The sequence below is a fragment of the Lissotriton helveticus genome, chromosome 3_1, assembly GCF_964261635.1.
Source record: "Lissotriton helveticus chromosome 3_1, aLisHel1.1, whole genome shotgun sequence".
NCBI lineage: Eukaryota > Metazoa > Chordata > Amphibia > Caudata > Salamandridae > Lissotriton > Lissotriton helveticus.
Window position 1 is genome coordinate 2103778962 of NC_136061.1, and position 20340 is coordinate 2103799301.

The 20340-nt window shown below is 47.3% G+C and overlaps 1 protein-coding gene across 1 annotated transcript in view; it reads right to left on the reverse strand.

The window, feature by feature from the left end:
* Window positions 1-5760, reverse strand: part of HYPK (huntingtin interacting protein K) — a 32962-nt gene extending 27202 nt beyond the window's left edge. The window contains exons 1-2 of the mRNA XM_078684113.1: window positions 5513-5760; window positions 650-705 (exon numbers count right to left, since the gene is read on the reverse strand). Of these exons, the coding sequence (XP_078540239.1) occupies window positions 650-705; window positions 5513-5674 (218 nt within the window). The 5' untranslated portion in view covers window positions 5675-5760. The remainder of the gene's footprint in view (window positions 1-649; window positions 706-5512) is intronic.
* Window positions 5761-20340: the final 14580 nt, after the last annotated feature.

Here is a 20340-nt window from a genome sequence, read left to right on the forward strand (position 1 = left end):
CCAGTTTACCTGCGTCACGTTGATGAGAGGATTGTGGATGTGTGTCAGCTGGAATGACAGGGTGATGGGAGGGCAAAGAAGGGGTTTAATGGCGAGTTAAAAATTAAGTTTGTGGTATGATAACGAAGGAATAAAACTACTTTAAACTGGAAAATTTGACAGAACAAGCACACGGACAAGGCTGTGGAAAGGAAAGAGGAGAGCTTCTGTTCGCATAAACTTCATGCACACAGCTCTGTGTGACCCTCTGAAGATTGTCGGCCTGGGCCCACCGCTACCACACCAAAAATAGGCCCTGCTTGAAAGGCATATATCCAGGTGGATTTTTCAAATTTCCCCAGCATATTTTTGTTGCAAATTTAGAAGCTTTTTATAATTCCTCTTTCAAGAATATAATTTACGCCCCCAACAGTATTCTTCCGACTTCACGAATCATGCAATTCTACATGAAATGTTGTTTTTACACAAATCTAGTCAAACTTTTCAATTTAGATTTTTCAGTGCTATAAATACCCAACCTGAAAATTGGACAACTGTAGATTCAAACAACTACTAAAATATACCATTTTAGAATTGTGATAAATAAACACTAAAACACAGCACATGATCACTGTATGGCTTTCAGAACCTGAATGACCAGATTGTTTACCTTTCCTGCTTTGCCTTTTGCTCCCTGGACCTTCGATCTCCTATCACAGACATTGCCTATAAATAAAGAATATAAACATTATACAAGATTACTCCTAACGTAAATGTTCAACACAGTAATATTCTCAAAGTGCAGCAACGATTGTTTTTTTTGTAAAACTCTTTATTCATGACTGTAACAGTTAGTACATTGAACACGTATACTTTTTAGTCTTCAGCAGTCTTTTCTCATTTTCTCCCTTTAACTTCCGGCTATTGTACAAGTAACTTTCCCTCTTTCGACAATAGTGTAGGTTATCTCAGTGTTATTAGAACAGGAAATGCATTACATTTGCAGTACATTATCGCCTCTTAAACTCTGACCCTCCCAACCTCCCACCCACCCACCCTCCCCGTCTCCTAGCATCCCTATCAGGTAGGCACTGTAACTCCTGGCATGACAGCCGTATACCATCCAGCAATGCAGTTCTAAGCGGCTGTCTATCCTGTACTTCTGGCGACTCTATCCGTGTTCAGTGTTCCATCCTCTCCCCATTTTGTATTACTGGTCCCGGGGCAGTCTCTTGTGATATCTCTAGGTCCTCGTCCTCTACCTCCATCAGCATCTGCTCCCAGTCCTGTGCGATCGGATGCTTCCGGAGACCTTTCTCCTCCTCCCTGCGCAGAACCACACTTTCTGCCCTGCCCCACTTTAGCAGATCGGACCGCCATACCTCGACACTCGGGGGCCTGGCTGATTTCCACCTCATAGTTATGACCCTAGCTGCTAACAGGAGTGCTAAGTCCAAGAACTTCAGCTGCGCTTTGTGGTTCTTGGTCCTTTTCCTGTGACCTATCAGGCAAGGCAGTGCCCCCTCCGGGATCTGCAGGGTTGTGATAGTGTGTAGGGTATGTCGGACTGTCCCCCAGTAACTGCGTATTCTCGGGCACGCCCACAGCATATGGAGAAGGTCGGCCTCCTCTCTTTGACACCGGGGACATCTATGTGAGGAAGCAGGGAACATCCAAGTCTTTACGAGGTAAGGTATGCTCTATGCAATATCATAGCCTGAATGAATTTGAATTTTACGTTCCTGGATACCTTTCTGTGATGTTCTAGGACAATCTTCCAGGCTTCGTCTGTCATAGCCTCTCCTGTGTCGAATGTCCAGGTGTCCCTGAGTGTACTGGGAGACAGAGCAGCGTGTTCCCTAATGCCCACACAGAGACATTTCACTAAGTGTTCCCATATAATAGAGGAGATGCACCAGTTCGTGTTGTGTTGGTTTGCTACGTTGTGGGGCCCATGTACGGCGTACGTAATGCGTCACTGTGGCATGTAGGAAGTACAGTCTCGCTGGGGCTCCAGTTGTCAGCGCGAAGGAGGCATGGTCTAGTATAGTGTCGTCTCCAAACAGGTCTCCCACTCTGTCCACTCCCGCCGCCGTCCAGGGCTGTAACCTGCGTTGTGTTAGACGTCCTTGTGGTGTTGGGATCCACAACAGGGGAATGTTATCTGCATAGGGTGCGGTCCCTGCCGTGTATGCCAATGCCTTCCTCCAGCACATTAAAGCAGTATGTAGCAGGGGATGGCAGTCTCGGGGAATCTTGGCTTTGGGCAACAGAAGGGAATGCAATTCTCCTCGCGCTATTTGTGCTTGTGTGAAACCAATCTCATGTAGATTCTTGCCCGCCACCCATCGTGACAACCACTGCAATTGGCTTGCGTAGTAGTAGCTTCGCAGGTCTGGTACACCTAGGCCTCCCTGTCTAGTGCTCAGTTGTAATTTTTTTAGGCTTATTCGCCGTCTCCCAGGGCCCCATATGAGATTAGGAGCGTGTTCAGTGTAGTGAATATGTGCTGCGGCAGAAGGATCGGTAGGTTGACAAAGTAATACAGTATAAGTGGGAGCATTACCATCTTGGAGACCGCTATCCGACCCATGACAGACAGTGGTAGGGATGACCAAAAGTTTACACTACTTCGGAGGCCAGTAATGGCCCTCCTCAGGTTTCCCTCAATCTGGTCGTCCTGCCGCCTATATACGTTGATACCTAGGTATTTAAATGTAGTCGGCTCCGTGTGAATCCGACAGTCGCCGAATTGTATGTAAGGGGGTCGTTGCCCCGCTCGGAAATAAAAACCCAGGGATTTCGTCGGGTTAATGGCTAGGCCAGATATAGTCGCAAATTGGGCAAAGATAGTCGCTAGGTTTGAGTGGTTCCCGTTCAAATCCCGTAGATATACCAAAATGTCATTGGCATATATTGATATCAAATTATGTACTCCCCCCCCTATGGGGATACCCACCTCGCCCGCTCGGGTCTGGAGCGCTTTCGCTAGAGGCTCAAGTGTCAGGACAAACAGAAGAGGCGATAGGGGGCAGCCCTGTTGGGTGCCTCTATAGATGTCGTAGCTATCTGAAATGTACCTGCCTGTGCGCGCTCTGGCCGTCGGGTTCTTGTACAGTAGACAAATCCATTTGATCAGGGAGTTCGGGAAGCCAAATCGCCGTATGACCGCGAACATAAAGTTCCATGTCAGGGAATCAAACGCCTGTCTGAGATCTAAGGCGATGCAACCGGCCTGGGGAAAGTCTGCTGGCGTGGCCGACATAAGGGCGTGGAGTCTTCTCGTGTTCTGGGATGTGCTCCTCTCCAGGAGGAAGCCACATTGGTCTGGGTGTATTAGGGCAGGGAGACGGGACTGAAGGCGCATAGCAATGGCTTTGCTAAGTATTTTATACTCTGTGGAGAGCATTGAAAGGGGCCTGTAATTACTTAGGTCAAGGGTATCCCTACCGGGTTTTGGTATGGAGATCACTGCAGCCTGCATCGTCGTGGTAGGCAGGTGACCCACTTCATAAGCGGTCTTATACATTTTCTCTAAGATGGGTACTAGCGTTGCAGAGTAGGTCTGATAAAATTCTACCAGCAGGCCATCCATGCCAGGGGTCTTGCCCCAGTTAAGAGAGCCAATAGCTAGTTTAATTTCCTGCTGCGTTATGGGTCCGTCCAGCCCAGTCTGTTCGTCTCGGGTCAGGGTTGGGATCGGGAGATCCCTCAAGAATTCCGTTGTTTCATCTTCATCACCCACGGGGGGAGGGGCATATAGCCGCTCCAGGTGAGCCCTAAATGCAGTGTTAATGCCTGATTGTGTGAACACCTCTCTGCCCTCGCCGTCTCTAACCTTCGTAATCACTGGGGTTTCAGGGTTGTCACGGACCAGGCGAGCCAGCAAAGTTCCAGACCTGTCTGCCTCCGCCTGCTGACGCCTCAGATAGTCTTTGTGGTCAATGACTCTCAGTGCCTCTAGAGTTTCCGCGTGTTCTATGTTACATAACTGTAAGTCTCCCTTACGTCCGGGGTCTACTCCCGCCGCCGTCTCCAGATCCTTCAGACCGTCTTCAATCGTACAGAGTTTCCTGTGGATTTCCTGTCTGGCCCCTACTATCCTTCCAATAGCGCTTCCCCTTATTACAACTTTCATGGCGTCCCACACCAGTAGGTTCGAGGACGCAGTGTCCCAGTTCCCCCTAAAGTAGTTATTTAGAGTATCCGACAGATGCTCGCAGAAGGGGCCATCTTCCAGTAGCAATGGATTAAGTCTCCAGGTGGGTACCGGTGGTGGCACCCTCCCCCAGTGTAGGTCGAGTGTCAGTGGTCTGTGGTCGGAGAAGGTTTTAGCCAGGTAGTCTGAGGCCATACATTTAGTCAATAGTGACTTGGTACACAGGATTCTATCTAAGCGGGTATGTAGGGCATGTACTGTGGAGCAGTAAGAGTATTCCTTGTGTGTTGGGTGCAGGGTGCGCCATACGTCCTCCAGTCCCCATCCCTGGGTCCAGGTTTTAAAGGAGTCGGTCATCTTGTGTATTCCTGTCGCCTGTCCAGGTCGACATTTAGGATCATGTTCCAATCCCCACCTAGAATCCAGGGGATGTCTACCCAGTCCGCTAAGACCCGGCCCACGTTTCCCAAGAATTTGTCCTGGTCAAAGTTCGGGGCGTAGATGCTGCCCAGGACCAGCAGTGTACCGTCTAGAGTGCCTTTCACCAGCATATAACGCCCTTGGTCGTCTACCCTCCTCTCCAGTTCTACAAATGGGGTGCCATGTCGTACCCATATGGTGGCCCCTCTGGAAAAGGCGGAGTACATTGTAGAGAATATAGTACCCCTCCACTTCTTCCGTAATGAGTGTGCTTCCGTCTGTGTTAGGTGCGATTCTTGTAGGAATACTATTTGGGCGTGGTGCCGAAGTAAAAAGGCATGCATCCTGTGTCTTTTTTGTACCGCCCCTAGTCCCCGTACATTCCAGGTAGCCAGTGCAGCAACGATTGTTATATTAGCTCTCATTCGAAGGAAATGCATTTTTTTTTTTTTTTTACAAATGCCACCACTTGTTTGTATACCGCTGCCTCCTGTACAGCTGAAAAGTCTGTTTCTTTAAAAGACATATCACTGTGTCTCTAGTGTGGCAAAACTTTATTTAACAAAAAAGTTTAGCCGTCATCCCTCTGATGGATTATTTTCACTCACACAAAAACAATCTTGGAATTACGTAACCTAAGTAGCTCTTGCGCCTCCTTTACCCTGTTGATATTTTGCTGCACCAATGGAATTTCATTGAACAATCTAACACATTTTGTGAGTTATATCACTTGTTCACTACAAACAAATTAACTAAGACACTGGACCTAGAAATAATTATTTCTAAAAGAAATGCCTGGAACTGGAGCATCTTGTCCTTAATGACTCAGGATCATCTACTAACGTCAAGCTTGGGTCCATCCCCACACTGTTAAACAGAAGCACACTTCCCAGTGTACTATTTGCATTCACTCCCTCGAGGCTTGCCTGTTTCTACCAACCCAGAACATCTCACCGTCTCAAGGTTTGAACTCTGGATCTCTTTCTCTTCCGCATAGTCGGTGACTCTCTCGAGGTCGGCGGCCCCGCTATCATGCTTGCGCGGCTTCTCCGTAGGCCGTTCGGTGCAGTTCTCTTCGGTTTCGAGCTCCAATTCAACATCCCCCTCTGCAGCCATCTTTCAAGCACAAGAAATAGGACGGGTCCTCATGTACAGTCCCGGAAGCTCATCATACCCATCAGGGAATAAACTACGCCCTTTCCGGAATTGCCTGTCAACGGCCAATTGAACAAGACTATCTGAAGGTGCAACGGCCAAAGATCCTCAATGACCCGCCTCTTTTTTTGACGTCTGAGATTATAGAGTTCGAGGAAGGACTAGCGTGCATGTAAATATTTTGTGGACGTTTTAAACACTAGACCACTCTTAGGTATGAAAAGACTGTATCCGATCAACGGCCATCTTGAAAGGAGTTTCAGACGGAGTTGCAATAAAAAAGCACAGATTTTAACAGTCAGATGAATGACAGATGTGAGGGTGTTGCGAAGATGTGCATAGGTAGTGGAATAAACAAAATGTACATCTGTTAAGCGCAGCCTGTAACATGCAGGTTGCCAATCCGTATTTTATGCAGGGAGCTCAACGTTTGCTTTTGTTGCAGCGATTTAGCATGACCACCTACCTGCGTGCAGGTCATTAAGACCACGATTTCCAGTCCTGGATTTTTGTTCGATACCCTAATACGTTCTGTGAGTTGTCTTGTTTCGATTTCATTTAAATAATTAGACCAACATATCCGAAATCAGTGATTATAGTGATTGTTAAAAGTTCAGGGCCAAATATTGTGCTTGTAAGTGCTATACATATGGTTACTAGTATAATTAGTCATATAGACGGACACATTTAACATTCTTACAGTGCAAACATATCTATTAGATACATAGGATTGCCACATGGCTGCTGTTATAATAGCCTGGTCAGTATTCTAGTGTTCATATAAGTACGACTAATGTAGAAAAGTGGTAGAATCCAGTATTTTTTCCTTATCAAATATAAACCTAAAGAAAGCTAAGTTTTCCTAGTGTTTGTGATTAGCTGTGCTACTGAGTCACATGCGATGCCTAGAGACAGTTGTTATGGTTTATTTTAGGAAGGTCGGTGTAATGTTTCTCAGTGCGGGGTGACGGTCCAGTTCACCTCCGCACTGAGCGCCCGTTTACACGTTAGCGCATGACGTATTGCGCATGTATAAATAAAGAGGCGGGGCCCGGCGGCAGCAGTCGGTACCGTGCTGGTGAACTAAGCACTTTGTGTCTTGCGCATTATTCACACCCACAGCGCGCACATGGTCCCCATATGATAGGCCATTACATTGGCGACGAGGCGGTGGCGGTTGGACGCACGCTGCCTCACAGCACAAAATTTCGCTGCACTGCCTGCCACGGAGGTACAGCTGGTTCTGCCACCAGGGAGGGTTCTGCTACCCCGCCTCCACGCCCTTTCTGGCACCTGCTCTAGGGTTTCCACTACCCTGCTTTCACGCCGCTGGTGCCGGCTCAGCCCGAGCCCCCCCTACAGGGCATTCCCTGCTGGTGCTGCCAGACTGCAACAGGGAAGGACAAGCTTTAGTGTATCCAGGCCTCATATACCCTCGGTCAGGCGGCTGCCACTTCTGCCAAGGTGAAGCACTGCACGTGCCGCGAGGTGTGACCCCGACGACCTGAAGGCGGCGATCCCTGCGATCGAACCGTTTGAGGTGGATGGCGCTCCCTCGTCGCTCGCCCCGAAGTGGAGGGACTGGACGGAACACCTTCAGTTCTACTTTGAGGGGGCGGGCATCGCCCACGAACGGCGTAGAGCACTAGTCCTACACCTAGGAGGTAAGGACATTCATTGCATCTATAAGACTCTAGTGGAGGCCACGCCCAAGATGTATGTAACGTTGCTGAATGCCCTGAATGCGCACTTCGAGCCTATGACTAACAGGGACTATGAGAGATTAATTTCCCGCCAGGCCAAACAAGAGGCAGAGGAGGCGTTAGACGCGTTCCATGGTCGCCTGAAGGAGCTGGCCAGCATTCCAAGATAAACAGGAAGAAGTCAGGGCCCAGATCATACAGGGCTGCTACTCCTCGAAGCTAAGGGAGACCATCCTCCAGGAGTCTGGCAAATCATTTGCTGACATTCTCACATTAGGACGGTCCAAGGAGTTATTGAAAGCCAGGGCATCGCACATGGAAGCGGCGCTCCACTGCCCCATAAAGGTTGAACAAGCGAACGTTGTGAAGGCCAAACCCAGCAGGCCCCCAGGCAAGCAACCACAGGGCAAGGGAAGAGAATGCGGAGGCACTCCCCACTGCATGCAGGACTGCCCAGCAAAAGGTGCACAGCCTGTGGCAGGATAAACCACTTTGCAGCCGTGTGCAGATCTTCGAAGCAACAGAAAGAAACAGCACAAGCAGTAGGTGAATCGCTCGATAGTGAAGACATGTACGACGATACTGGAGACTATCCCGTCCACTAGGTGTTTGCTGTGGACCAACCGTGGCGGAAAAAGCGTAAACCTTTGAAATGCCGTATTCTGATTCACGACCAGGAGGTGCAAGCCACCATAGACACCGGTGCCTCAATATAGCTGATGGCCGCCAACGTGTACAGGAATCTCAGTCACGCACAGAGCTACGAGAGGCCAAGATCTGCGTGTTTCCGTATGGGCCGAATATGCCCATCCCGCTCCTGGGGTGTTTCAAAACCAATCTTCATCATCAAGACCTGAGCATCCCCACCACAGTGTAAGTGACAGAAGAAGGGAGCGGCATGCTAGTTAGTGGCTATGCAGCAGAAGAACTGCGGCTAATCTCCTTTGCCCTCGCAGTCCAGAAAGAAGAATTGATGGCGAAATGGAAGAGTTTGATGATGTCTTCCAAGGAATAGGTTGCTTAAAAGGAAAAGAAGTCTTCCTCCACATCGACAAATCAGTCCAACCGGTGGCGCTGAGTCACCGACGCATAGCCTTCCACCTAAGGCAGAAAGTCGAAGAAGAGCTGGAGGTGCTTGAACAGCAAGGAATTATAGAGAAGGTTAGTGGACCCACCCCATGGATATCACCAATCGTAGTGGCCAGAAATCCGAAGCAGCCAGGCCAAGTATGCATCTGTGTGAACATTCGCCTTCCAAACGTGGACATTAAGAGGGAATGCCACATAACCTCCACTATAGATGACATCCTCAGTGAGCTAAATGGTGCCGCCTGGTTTTCGAAAATGGACTTATACTCAGCTACCGCCAATTGCCTCTGCATCCCGATTCCCGGTACATCACTACCTTCTCCACCCATGTAGGCCTGAGAAGATACAAGAGGCTAAACTTCGGGATCTCGAGCACCGCCAAGGTGTTTCAGAACACCATGAGAGAAGTCCTGAGTGGGCTCCCAGGAGTCCTCAACATCAGTGACGACCTGCTAGTCTATGCCACATCCCTGGAAGATTACCATAAAAGGCTCCTCAATGGGTTTCAAAGGATCCGAGATGCCGGCCTCAAGCTGCACAGGAAGAAGTGCCAATTCCTTCAAAAGAAAATCAGTTTTTTTCGAATACATGTTCTCAGACAGAGGGGTGGCCCCAGATCCAGATAAAGTCTGTGATATTCAAGATGCCCCAGCACCCTCCAATGTTTCTGAAACGTGGAGTTTCTTGGTAATGGTTAACTTCTTTGGATGTTTCATTCCAGACCTGACCAATGTCACAAAGCACTTCGAGAATTGACAAAAACTGCGCTGCGTACCAGTGGGGGCCTGACCAAGAACACTCCTTCAAAGACACCAAAGCAGCCCTCTCGGAAGCGACCAAAGCAGAGGAGGAAGAAGCAGAAGAAATCAAAGAATATGTCTTCTTTGTGGCCGAACGGTCTCGGCCAATGCCGGTGACGCTAGAAACTCTAGTTGAAGCCACAAAAAATTACGAGTGTCTGCAGCTAGCCATTGCGGCAGTTCAAGCGAATGACTGGCGACCCATCCAGTCCAGCATGGCCAGGCAAACAATTTCAGCGAAGGACACCTTAGAGTCATTGATGAGAGTCAAAGAAGAGCTATCCACCGACAGCAGCGGATGCCTTCTGAGAGGTCCTCGACTAGTTATTCCGTCAAGCCTGACACAGCAGGCAGTGGATCTGTCACACCGAGGGCAATAAGGCGTGGTAAAAACAAAAAGTAGGCTGAGGGCAAAAGTGTGGTTCCCGGGGCTTGGCACGATGGTTGAATAGACTGTCAGAACCTGCCAATGGTGTCAAGTCTCAGACCAGCTAGAGCGACCTGCTCCTGTCGTCATAGAAGCAGATCCACAACAAAGAAGCGCCCCTAGAACAAGCTATATACAGCTTCCTGAAGGAATATCGTCTGATGCCCCATTTCACGACAGAGAGAGCACCGGGGTCTGCAAGCATGGGCCGCATAGTACGAGACACTAGTCCACATCACCCGACCTGGGTCCCTTCCCCAATTAACGGAGCTCGAGTCCTAGAAAAAAGAACCAACACCAACGACCGGTCCAGTATCAACAGAAAATCGAGAGCATCCAGCATCCGTGAAGGAGACAAGGTATATGTCAAGGACAGACATCCGGAGAGCAAATTTCGCCTCCCATTCGAGCAATGTCTGTGGACAGTAACTCACTGGAGAGGCACAATTATCACAGCCCGGAAAGATGGGGAAGAACTTAACCGGAACATCTTTTTCATGAAAGTATGTGTTGGGACATCTACCCTCCCAGTCCGAAGAAGTGAGGAGGCAAACCCAAGTCCGGGAGCAGTGGTCCGATCCAGGGATAATCCCGTGGCAATCCCGAGCGCGCCAGGCCAAGAATCCCCATCACCACAAAGAGGCCCTGAAGGAGAACCATCCAGCTCCCCACCGGGATCTCTGGGTAGCTATGCCCCGAGAGAAGGAGTTCCGTCTCCGGCCCCATCCAGAGAAGAGCGGTCCCAGTATCAGTTGCGGGGCAATCCTGGCCCCTCCTCCCGCTTGACTGGATTCCTTGTGTGAGGATCCACAGTCATGTGAGAGGCAGGCGACCGAGAGCAGTGTCAGGTGACCGAGTGGGACTCGTCCTGGACTGGTAAGGAGGTACTGGGTTTTTAACAACCGGTACAGAACCGGTAACCCAGCGGTGCCAGGGGATCAACACACCAGAGACCTCGGGTTCTCCTGAGTCAGACCTACAGAAACTTCAGAGTCTTCCAGGTGAAGTCAAAGATTAGTTTATTGGCTGCAACCAAGGTGACAGGGTCCTAGAAGTACGATACAAGTATATTCAGGAGACTGCACACTTTCACAAAGTCAGGCTTCTCTTCTTATACCTAATATTTAGCCTTGAGCAATACATTCCTTGGATTCGTGGTATTTCATTTATGGTTACTGATTACAAAAGAAAAGCAGAGTCATGATGACATGTACATATTTCACGTCGTGCTGCTCATAACAAATCATCCGGCAAGGCCCAACATTTCATCAGATATCGCTGGACCCCTAATAAAAACGGTCACCTCCCCATCATAAAGCAAGTGAAGGAAAGGAGTGGAGAAAGATGTGAGCGAGATATGGCAGGTGTGCGCGCTGAAATGGTTTTATGGCTGGTTGAGCCTAGATGCTATCTTGCTCGGCCACTGGGAGGGAACTGACCTAACAAGCTCGGCCTGGGGCAATGGTTCTAACTTGTACTGGGGTCAGAGAGAAGTCGATTAAGGAGTATGTGTCCTTGTGGAATCAAATTCAACTGGATTAAGGCCTATGTAGAGGGCAACATGCAGCTAAGGGTTTAGAAGGTAAATGACGATTTCGAGGTGAAATCGTCACTCGAATATGCCGAAAATACATGTACTTGATGTACTCGTCATTCTCGGTCTTTTGATACCAAATTCGTCCTATTTCGACGAAGTTTTTATTCTCTAGTCCGGTATCATTATATGAATCCAGATTTTTCAGAACCACAGACCCTCCTTTTGCCCTTACATAGGCAATTAATCTATCCTCATGTTAATCTGAGTCCAGATCTATATTCCTAAAGTCATTGAGATGTTGCTGCAACATCATTCTAGTGCTGAGCTCATGTCTTGACACAGGCTTCCTTACACATGATGTAGCACAGAGGCCACATATTGCAGGAGCACACTGTATGCATAGACAGAACAGGAAAAGAATGGCTAAGACCATCCCAATGACCATCAGAATTCTCCATCCCCAGGCGGATATCAGTCCCCAGAACCATCCCATTAATGACCAATCTCCTTTATCCACATGAATAGATTCGGAAATCTTATGTAGTTTGGAGATGGCCCCGTATACTGTTGGAGCATTATCTGGAATAAAAATGCAACAACTGGACTGGATCAATTTGCATACTCCACCTCGGTCCGCCAGTATCACATCCAAAGCGACCCTGTTTTGAAGGGTCATTAGTCGATCCGACTGGAGCTCAGCAGTCAGGTTACTAAGGGCACCAGCAGTTTCAATCACGGTGGATTCAACTACCCTTGTCAATTGCCTTATGTTTCTGCTGTTAATCATGGCTCCCCAGAACGGCAGAACACCCATTGCAAAGTCACCAAATTCTTGACCTGCAGTGTCTTCTTTACTCAAAACACCTCTAACTACCCTTGTCCGATGGTAATCCGCCGCTGCTGTGTAGGTGGGAGGTAACAGGAATGAAACAAAACATGAGCCCGAGAAGTCAGGGGGCAACCATGTATAGGCTCTATCATGGCAGATGAAATAAGTACCCTTAGCAGCTAAAAAGGCTGGGGAAGTCTGAGATCCAAAAACGTACGTTTCTGTACAGACACTCTTCCCTAGCTGAGCTCTGGGATTCTTACCAATACCTTGCAGACACAGGTGACCTTGATGGGGTACGATCCAGATTGGGGACGATCTCTTGGCTTGCTGTTTCTCACTTACTGTAGTGCCATATCCGGTCACATTCCAACCTACATATGCAAGTATCTCATCATCCGGGGTATCTTCGTAAGAAGTTACTTCCCTGATCATGTCAACTATACCCTTGACTAGGGCGCTAGTCTTGAGGTTGTCTTTTACAGAACGTAGGGGTTGGATTTCTCGTGCATATATGAACATTGTCCTATATGCCCATACTGACCCATTGCGACTGAACGGCAGGACCAAATAGGGAATACCTCTATCCGTGGTGTGGGGCATGAGACCACACACCCAACAGTTGGTTGTGTTCATTACAAGTTGGTGCTGGTGTAATAGCTGAACGAAGGAGTTATTAATGAACTCTAATCTCCTATTTGATTCGTGGTCAGGCAAAGGGTGGAAAGAATGAGAGGAAACAGTAGGGGGAGGTATGGGTGATGTAGTGGGCGTGAATGTCACATGAAAAGAGAATAAAACATAGCTTATCAAAAAGACCATTACGCTAAATAGCATAAAAATACACATTATTATAAAAATTCTCCTCCTCATTGTTTTCAAAAGTCTCTGCTTAAAGTTCATTTGTTTGGCAGTTCTCTCCACATCAGGAAACTCCATCCTCTCTAAGGTGCTGCCCGCGGCGGTAGGTTGTTTCTGCTAAAGGATGCTTCCGTCAGTCTAGGGTGGCTCCCTTGGACTAACTGGAACCAGCGACCTATCGTCGTCAGCTGCACCCAAAAGTCTTTAATCAACCGCGACCCTAGCAGCGGAACCCGGATGGCGGTTCGAAAAACAAAAATGAGCAAGTTACCTAGATGGGAGAATCTGCACTTTCAAAAATAGGATTTGGGGAAAGAAAAACAAAACTTTTTATTAGTCCACAGGTTTTCTCTCGGATCATAAAAATAAATCACTTTTACTTTAGTCTGTTTTTCTTGGTCGTAAATTGTAGCGTCTTTTCCCGGGTACTGTCTGGTCCAGAAATAGTAGCTCAGGTTCCACAGAGTTCAATTGTTCTGATGGCGGCGTAGTTTCTTGAAAAATGTTCACACTCTTACAATCACGTTTAGCTTCTTTTACACGTTCATCAGTTGTGCGCTCTGAGTCAGTGCCTCCTTTTCGGACCCATTGGTCATGTGGCAGAGGGAAGGGTATTTTCTTACAATGGATCCCGTGGACCCAATTTGCCTTCCTCTCCACTTTAACAGTCGACCTTGTAGACAGGAGGACGAGGTGAGGCCCGGTCCATCTGGGCTGGTCGTTTCTTGTTCTCTGGAAATTGCGGACCAACACCCAGGAACCGGGGTCAATGGAGTGACCCGGTGTCTCAGAGACCGGAGGCAAGGTGTTGTGGACCTGTTGATATAAAACACGCAATTTAGCCGTCAATTCATACAAATAGTCAAGCAAAATGGGGTGTTGCAGCTCGCTAAACTTCGTGGGCCTAGGCACTCCCCATATGTTGGCTGGCCGACCAAAGATTATTTCATAGGGGCTGAGTTTCATTCGCGAATGCACAGTCATTCTGGTGGATAGGAGTGCTAAGGGTACAGCGTCAGGCCATTTAAGACCTGTGCTCGCTTAGATTTTGGCCAATTTAAGTTTAAGCGTGCCATTGTAACATTCCACTAATCCAGCTGATTGGGGGTGATTTGCAGCGTGGAATTTCTGCCTAATGCCTAGCCCTTCACACACTCTTTTCATCACACAACCCACAAATTCACTTCCGTTGTCCGACCAGACCATTCTAGGCATTCCGAACCTGGGGAAGAACTCTTTCACAAGGGCTTTCGCTGTGGACAAGGCAGTATTGTCTCTTAGGGGATAGGCTTCTACCCACCTTGAGAAGGCACAAACAACCACGAGCACATATTTTAAGTTGTTGCACCTCTCCATGTGTATGAAATCTAGCTGCAAAACCTCGAACGGATACGTAGGAGGTGCAAAATGACCAGCTGGAGTTGGGGTTCCCCTACCAGGATTGTGCTTCAGACATACCATGCAATTCTTGACAACATTCTCTGCACACTTGGGAATCCCTGAATTCTTCCACACTGGGGCCAACAACTCGCAAAGCCCTTTCGCGCTGATATGGGCCATCCCATGAGCCATTGTAACCACTGCAGGCACATATGCATCGGGTAACAACCATCTCTGTTGCTCTGTCGATTCAATCCAACAACCATTTGCATCCATTCTCCCTGTACTTTCTTTCCACATGCTTAACTCTTTCTCCGTGGCCTCAGCTTGGATGGACTTCACACTTTCTATCGTGTCCTCACATATTCCAACATCACCAGTCCATCTCTCTGGGCTCGCAACATACATTCGGCTCATCATATTCCTTGCCGTTTCCTTAGCAGTTTCATCAGCAAATGCATTTCCACGACCAACATCATCAATCACTTTCTTGTGTGCACTACATTTTACGATCGCTACTTTCAGGGGCAACGTCAGTGATTCAAGAAGCTCATTCACCAACTGACCATGCTGAATCTTAGCTCCATGCGAAGTCAGGAACCCACGTTCTCTCCACAATCGTCAAAAACTGTGAGCCACTCCAAAAGCATACTGACTGTCGGTATAGACAGTCACTTTCATTCCTTTGGATAACACACATGCTCTCGTCAATGCCACGAGTTCAGCGGCTTGAGCTGAACCATGTGGTATTCGCGCAGTTTCAACGATTGTGTGCAAAGTTGTGACAGCATATGCTGTAGTCACGTTACCATTTGGGAGTTTAAAGCATGAACCATCCACCCATAGTGTACCATCACATTCAGCAAGAGGAGTGTCGAATAAATCAACTCTCCCTTTCGTCTCTTCCTCCGTTCTGAGGAAACAATCGTGCTGTTCTGAAGCATCCGATTCCTCAGTAATTGGTAACAATGTGGCTATGTTCAAGGTACTGCACCTTTTGATGTGCACATGGCTCGCTAGTAGCGTCAATTCATAACTGGACAGTCGAGCACTAGTTAGGTGCTGTGTCTTGGTCCTATTTAACAATGTGTCTACTGCATGCGGGACCATCACGATTAGTGTATTATTCATTACTAGACCTGCAGACTCTCGAATAGAAACAGCTGCTGCTGCTGTGGCCCTTAGACAACTTGGCAATGCTCGTGCTACCGGATCCAAAGTTGACGAAAAATAGGCGCATGGCCGCTGTCTATCTCCGTATAACTGAGTCAGTACGGACAATGCACAACCCTCCTTCTCGTGGACATATAATGTGAACGGCTTACTGTAGTTGGGGTTACCTAACACAGGGGCCGAACATAATGCTGTGCGTAATTCGAGAAAACTTTTCTGACACTCATCAGACCAAGGAATGGGATTGGGTGTATTCGCACACGTTAGTGCCAATAAGGGTTTGGCTAATAACGAAAAATTTGGAATCCACTGTCTACAGTACGATGTAATGCCCAAGAAAGCGCGTACTTCTCTCTGCGTTCTTGGCACATTCAATTTAGCTATTGCCTGAATTCTTTCTGGGGTCAGTTTCCTTCCCTCCTTCGATAAGAGATGACCTAAGTAGGTCACTTCTTGTCGGAAATATTGGAGCTTGGAAAGTGACACCTTGTGGTGTAGATCACATAGATGGCGCAGTAATGTCAACGTGGCCATTTTACATGTTTTCTCAGTATCTGCAGCTATGAGCAAATCGTCCACGTACTGTACGAGAGTGGAACCTTTGGGCAAAACCATTGCGTCAAGCTGACTTTTCAGAGCTTGACTGTATATTGAGGGGCTTTCACAGTAGCCTTGAGGAGCGCGTTTAAAGCGGAAACTGCGACCACCTAAACTGAAGGAAAAAATATCCCTGCTTTCCTCAGCAATCGGGATACTGAAGAAAGCATTCTTCAGGTCAATCACCGAAAACCAGGATGCGGACGCTGGAATCATAGTCAATAATGTTGTAATGTCGGGGACAACTGGGAATTGTGGCACCACTATCTTATTTACTTCCCTAAGATCAATCACGAATCTATACACAGGTGGCTGAGAAGGGTCAGTTCGTTTTAAAACAGGCAGAACAGGACTATTGCAAACATTGCCTCGTGTTTCTTCAATTACGTCTTTCTCAATCAACTCGTAAACAATCGCTAGCAAAGCTTTTTCGCCCTCATTGGATATCCTGTATTGGGGAATTCGTGGCATTTTGACATTCGGTTTCAATGTTACAACATACGGTGGAATTTCTAAAAGACCTACATCATTCGGACCAGTAGCCCAAAGAATATCCGGAAGAAGTGCCAATTCTGCTGGAAGCGTATTTCTCGACAAATACATGGGAGAAACCACTTTCTTACCTAAAGTCAGTTGTACTCCTGAGGGAGAACAGTACAAAGTCGCATACAATCTTTTTAGCAAATCTAATCCTAGCAAATTTTCACCACAACCTGTTGTCAAAATAAGGGGTGCTTCGAATTCACAAGGACCAACAGAAAGAGATAAAGGGTCAGAAATCGGATTTCTAACCGGGGCGCCAGAAAAAACCTACGGAAACGTTCATTTCGCCAGACAAAGGTGCGCCAGGGAGTTTGGAGTGCATAATAGAACTCTTTGTAGCACCAGTATCCAACAGAAAAGGTTCTGACACACCCGATGTAATCACCTCAACGTAAGGTCCACTCTGATCTACTGGAACTGAAACAACTCCCTCTCCTTGTCTAAGGCTGTCCTAGCAATCATTATTCTCCCACTGCTCATTTTCTGTGTAATACTCATCAACGTAGTATTGAGCTGTCCTGTCAGATACGTTATTTTGCTGATCAAACCTGTTCATAGAGTTTTGTGGTGGAAGGGGACGTGCGTCCTGAGGGGCGTTTCCACGCCCTCTACCTCTAGGCGCTTGCTGACTACCACGACCTCTTACGCCAGAAAATCCATTCGCACGTTGTGGCAGGGCAGGACAGTCATACTTGTAATGACCCTCTTGTTTGCAGTATAAACACTGGTTGGGACCTACGCGGTTTTGATTGTAATCGAATCTCTGCAAGTTTCTCTGAGGCTGCTGAAAAGTGTTCTGGTAGTTATTCTGACCATTATTATTTTTATTACCACCACCACGTGGAGGATAGGCTTGCTGTAGCAAAACCTTCGTTTTGAGTTCTCTAGTTTTCTTCTCTACTTTATCTTTCTCATCTTTGTCTCTATTCTCGTAGTACTGTGCGGTAGCTAATATCTGGGCTGAAGATGAGACTGCCCAAGAACTTTCTGAATCTTTCAATTTTCTACACAAGTCTGGAAGTAAATTGTGCACAAATTTATCGACAAACAATCTCTGACCACCTTCTGTGGTCATGTCTTGACCGCTGTGGTCAATGAATGTTTCTTCGAATCTGGTGAAGAAGTCTGAAACAGTTTCTTCTTTCTTTTGCTTGCATGCAGATAACTTATCCCAATTTACGCGTATTGCAGGCATTATCGTTTTCATGTAATCTACTATTCTACCAGGTAGTTCCGCTATCAGAGGCTCAGGCTTGGCACCACCAACTTGTCGTGCGTCTGCAGCAGTAATATTAGCCCACGTGTCACCTAATTCCTGGTCATGATCTACATGACAAATTTTTCCCCATAAAGGCTGTGGAACAACGTTCCCGAATAACATATCGATATCGGCCAAATTCATTATACATGACCCAGCAGTTTGCGACAATTCTTTATAGTACCCTGCAGGATTTTTACGCGGATCTGGTAGTGTTTGTTTGAGTGCTAAAACTTCAGCTCGCTTCCATGGAACATGTACCCATACTCGGTGAAAGTGGGGCAGGACAGGTGGGACAGCTGTCGCGTCACCCTCTCTCCATTGTGGGGGAACTTCTCTCATAGGGTATTGTCGTGCCTTTTTCCTACTAGATGCACTATATTCCGATGGTGACCCAGAACTACTTCCCTTACTTCGATATGATAATAGCATATCAACTGCTTTTTCCACATCGGGACCTACAATCATACCTTGACTAAACTTAAACCTTATACGACACATCTCTTGTGGGAGGCAATCCTGATCATTGTCTTCTAAATCCTCGCAAAGAAAAACACACATCTGTTCGAACACATATCTCTGTGTCGCTGTTTCCCATTGATGGAAAACTTCCATGACAGACTGTAAATCATATTTTGCAGTGTCCAAGACCCATTTCCGAGCTAAACTATTCAGGGAATCTCTCTCTTGATAATCAGGCAGTTGACTTCGCAACTGTCTTCTTCCTATGTTAGGGGTCGTAGCAGGCGACCCGAAAAGGGGTAAAAGAAGATTAGTAACAGTGCTGGCCATTTTCTGCCGAAGGGAAGGTGAAACGGAAGAACAAACAGATGAAAAAACGGGGTGAGATGAGGCGGGGGTAGAGATGGCAGAAGAGGTATGAGGAATAATAGATGTGGTACTAGGCAAAATCATAGGAGGGGCATTAGGAGATGTAGGAAGTACAGTAGGCAAAATCGTAGAAAACACAGGAGGAACAGAAGTTGTCGGTGGGCCTGAAGGAGGCTGCACCGAAGAAGTAGGAGCCAGCTGAAGAACAGCTGGTGAATGCTGTGGAAGAGCCAGAGGCGCAGCTTGTGCAACTAAAGGTTGCGGGGGTGCTGTAGCATTCTGCGCATAGGGGGGTGGCGAAGTTAATAATTGCGACATTAATTGGTCTTTTTCACGCTCTTTTGCTGTCCCTTGCTGAAGAGACGGCAAAACTGGATAACACTTATCTATTGCCATTTTACATTGCCTGTGCAATTGCTCATTTATCTGCTCTTCCTCATTATCATTAAACTGCACGGCAGCTTGCATTACTGAAAGTCCCCCTTCTCTCTTATTTTTCTTAGCTAATTTAATTTCTTTTTGTTTGGCTTCTTTGCGCCATATGCGGAAAGAGTCAAACATCGCCGGCCGGGCTTTCTTTTTGAAGAGTTTAACTTCAAGGTTGTCTAAGATTTCAGAATCAAAGCTACCATATTGGGGCCATTTTAAAACACCGTCTTTCCTAGTGTATTTAATCCATACCTCGTTGTAAACGATGGGGCCTACCCCATGTTTAACGTACAGCTCGTAAGTCGGAGTTCCAACTGGAGGAACCGGACATGAGTCCTCCAATCGGGAGTCCCTATTATTACTACCAAGACAAAACCAATTCCCGAGTCTAAGACTAGGCATCCTTTCTCTCTAGTCTAGTTCCAAAACTTCAAAGGATTTATCGACTATGATATTTCTCGTGAAAACACGAGTCCTTCGGTTATGGTGCTTGCAAGAACCAATAAAAACCTTTATGTATCTCCAAGATACCACAAAGTAAGTCCAACTAAGGACTGGGAGACGCTCCACTTATACTTAACTGAAAAATATTGATGGCTTCACCAGAAGACTCGTCTCAGCGTTTCGCTCTACCAAAAATTTCAAGGGTCCAACATCAGGGCGATAGCCAGGGCAGCAGTCCTTGTAGCCGTCGGGAAGCGGGGAACCTCGCAGTAAAGACCTTCGGACCACGTCGACATGCAGGGGTCGATGAGGTGGTGGGCCCTCCTCCGGAATTTCCACACGAAGCTCCTCACGATCTTCAGGCTGATTGGTACCACTGGAATCGCCCCAAACGCTGGGCGCCAAATGAGGTACTGGGTTTTTAACAACCGGTACAGAACCGGTAACCCAGCGGTGCCAGGGGATCAACACACCAGAGACCTCGGGTTCTCCTGAGTCAGACCTACAGAAACTTCAGAGTCTTCCAGGTGAAGTCAAAGATTAGTTTATTGGCTGCAACCAAGGTGACAGGGTCCTAGAAGTACGATACAAGTATATTCAGGAGACTGCACACTTTCACAAAGTCAGGCTTCTCTTCTTATACCTAATATTTAGCCTTGAGCAATACATTCCTTGGATTCGTGGTATTTCATTTATGGTTACTGATTACAAAAGAAAAGCAGAGTC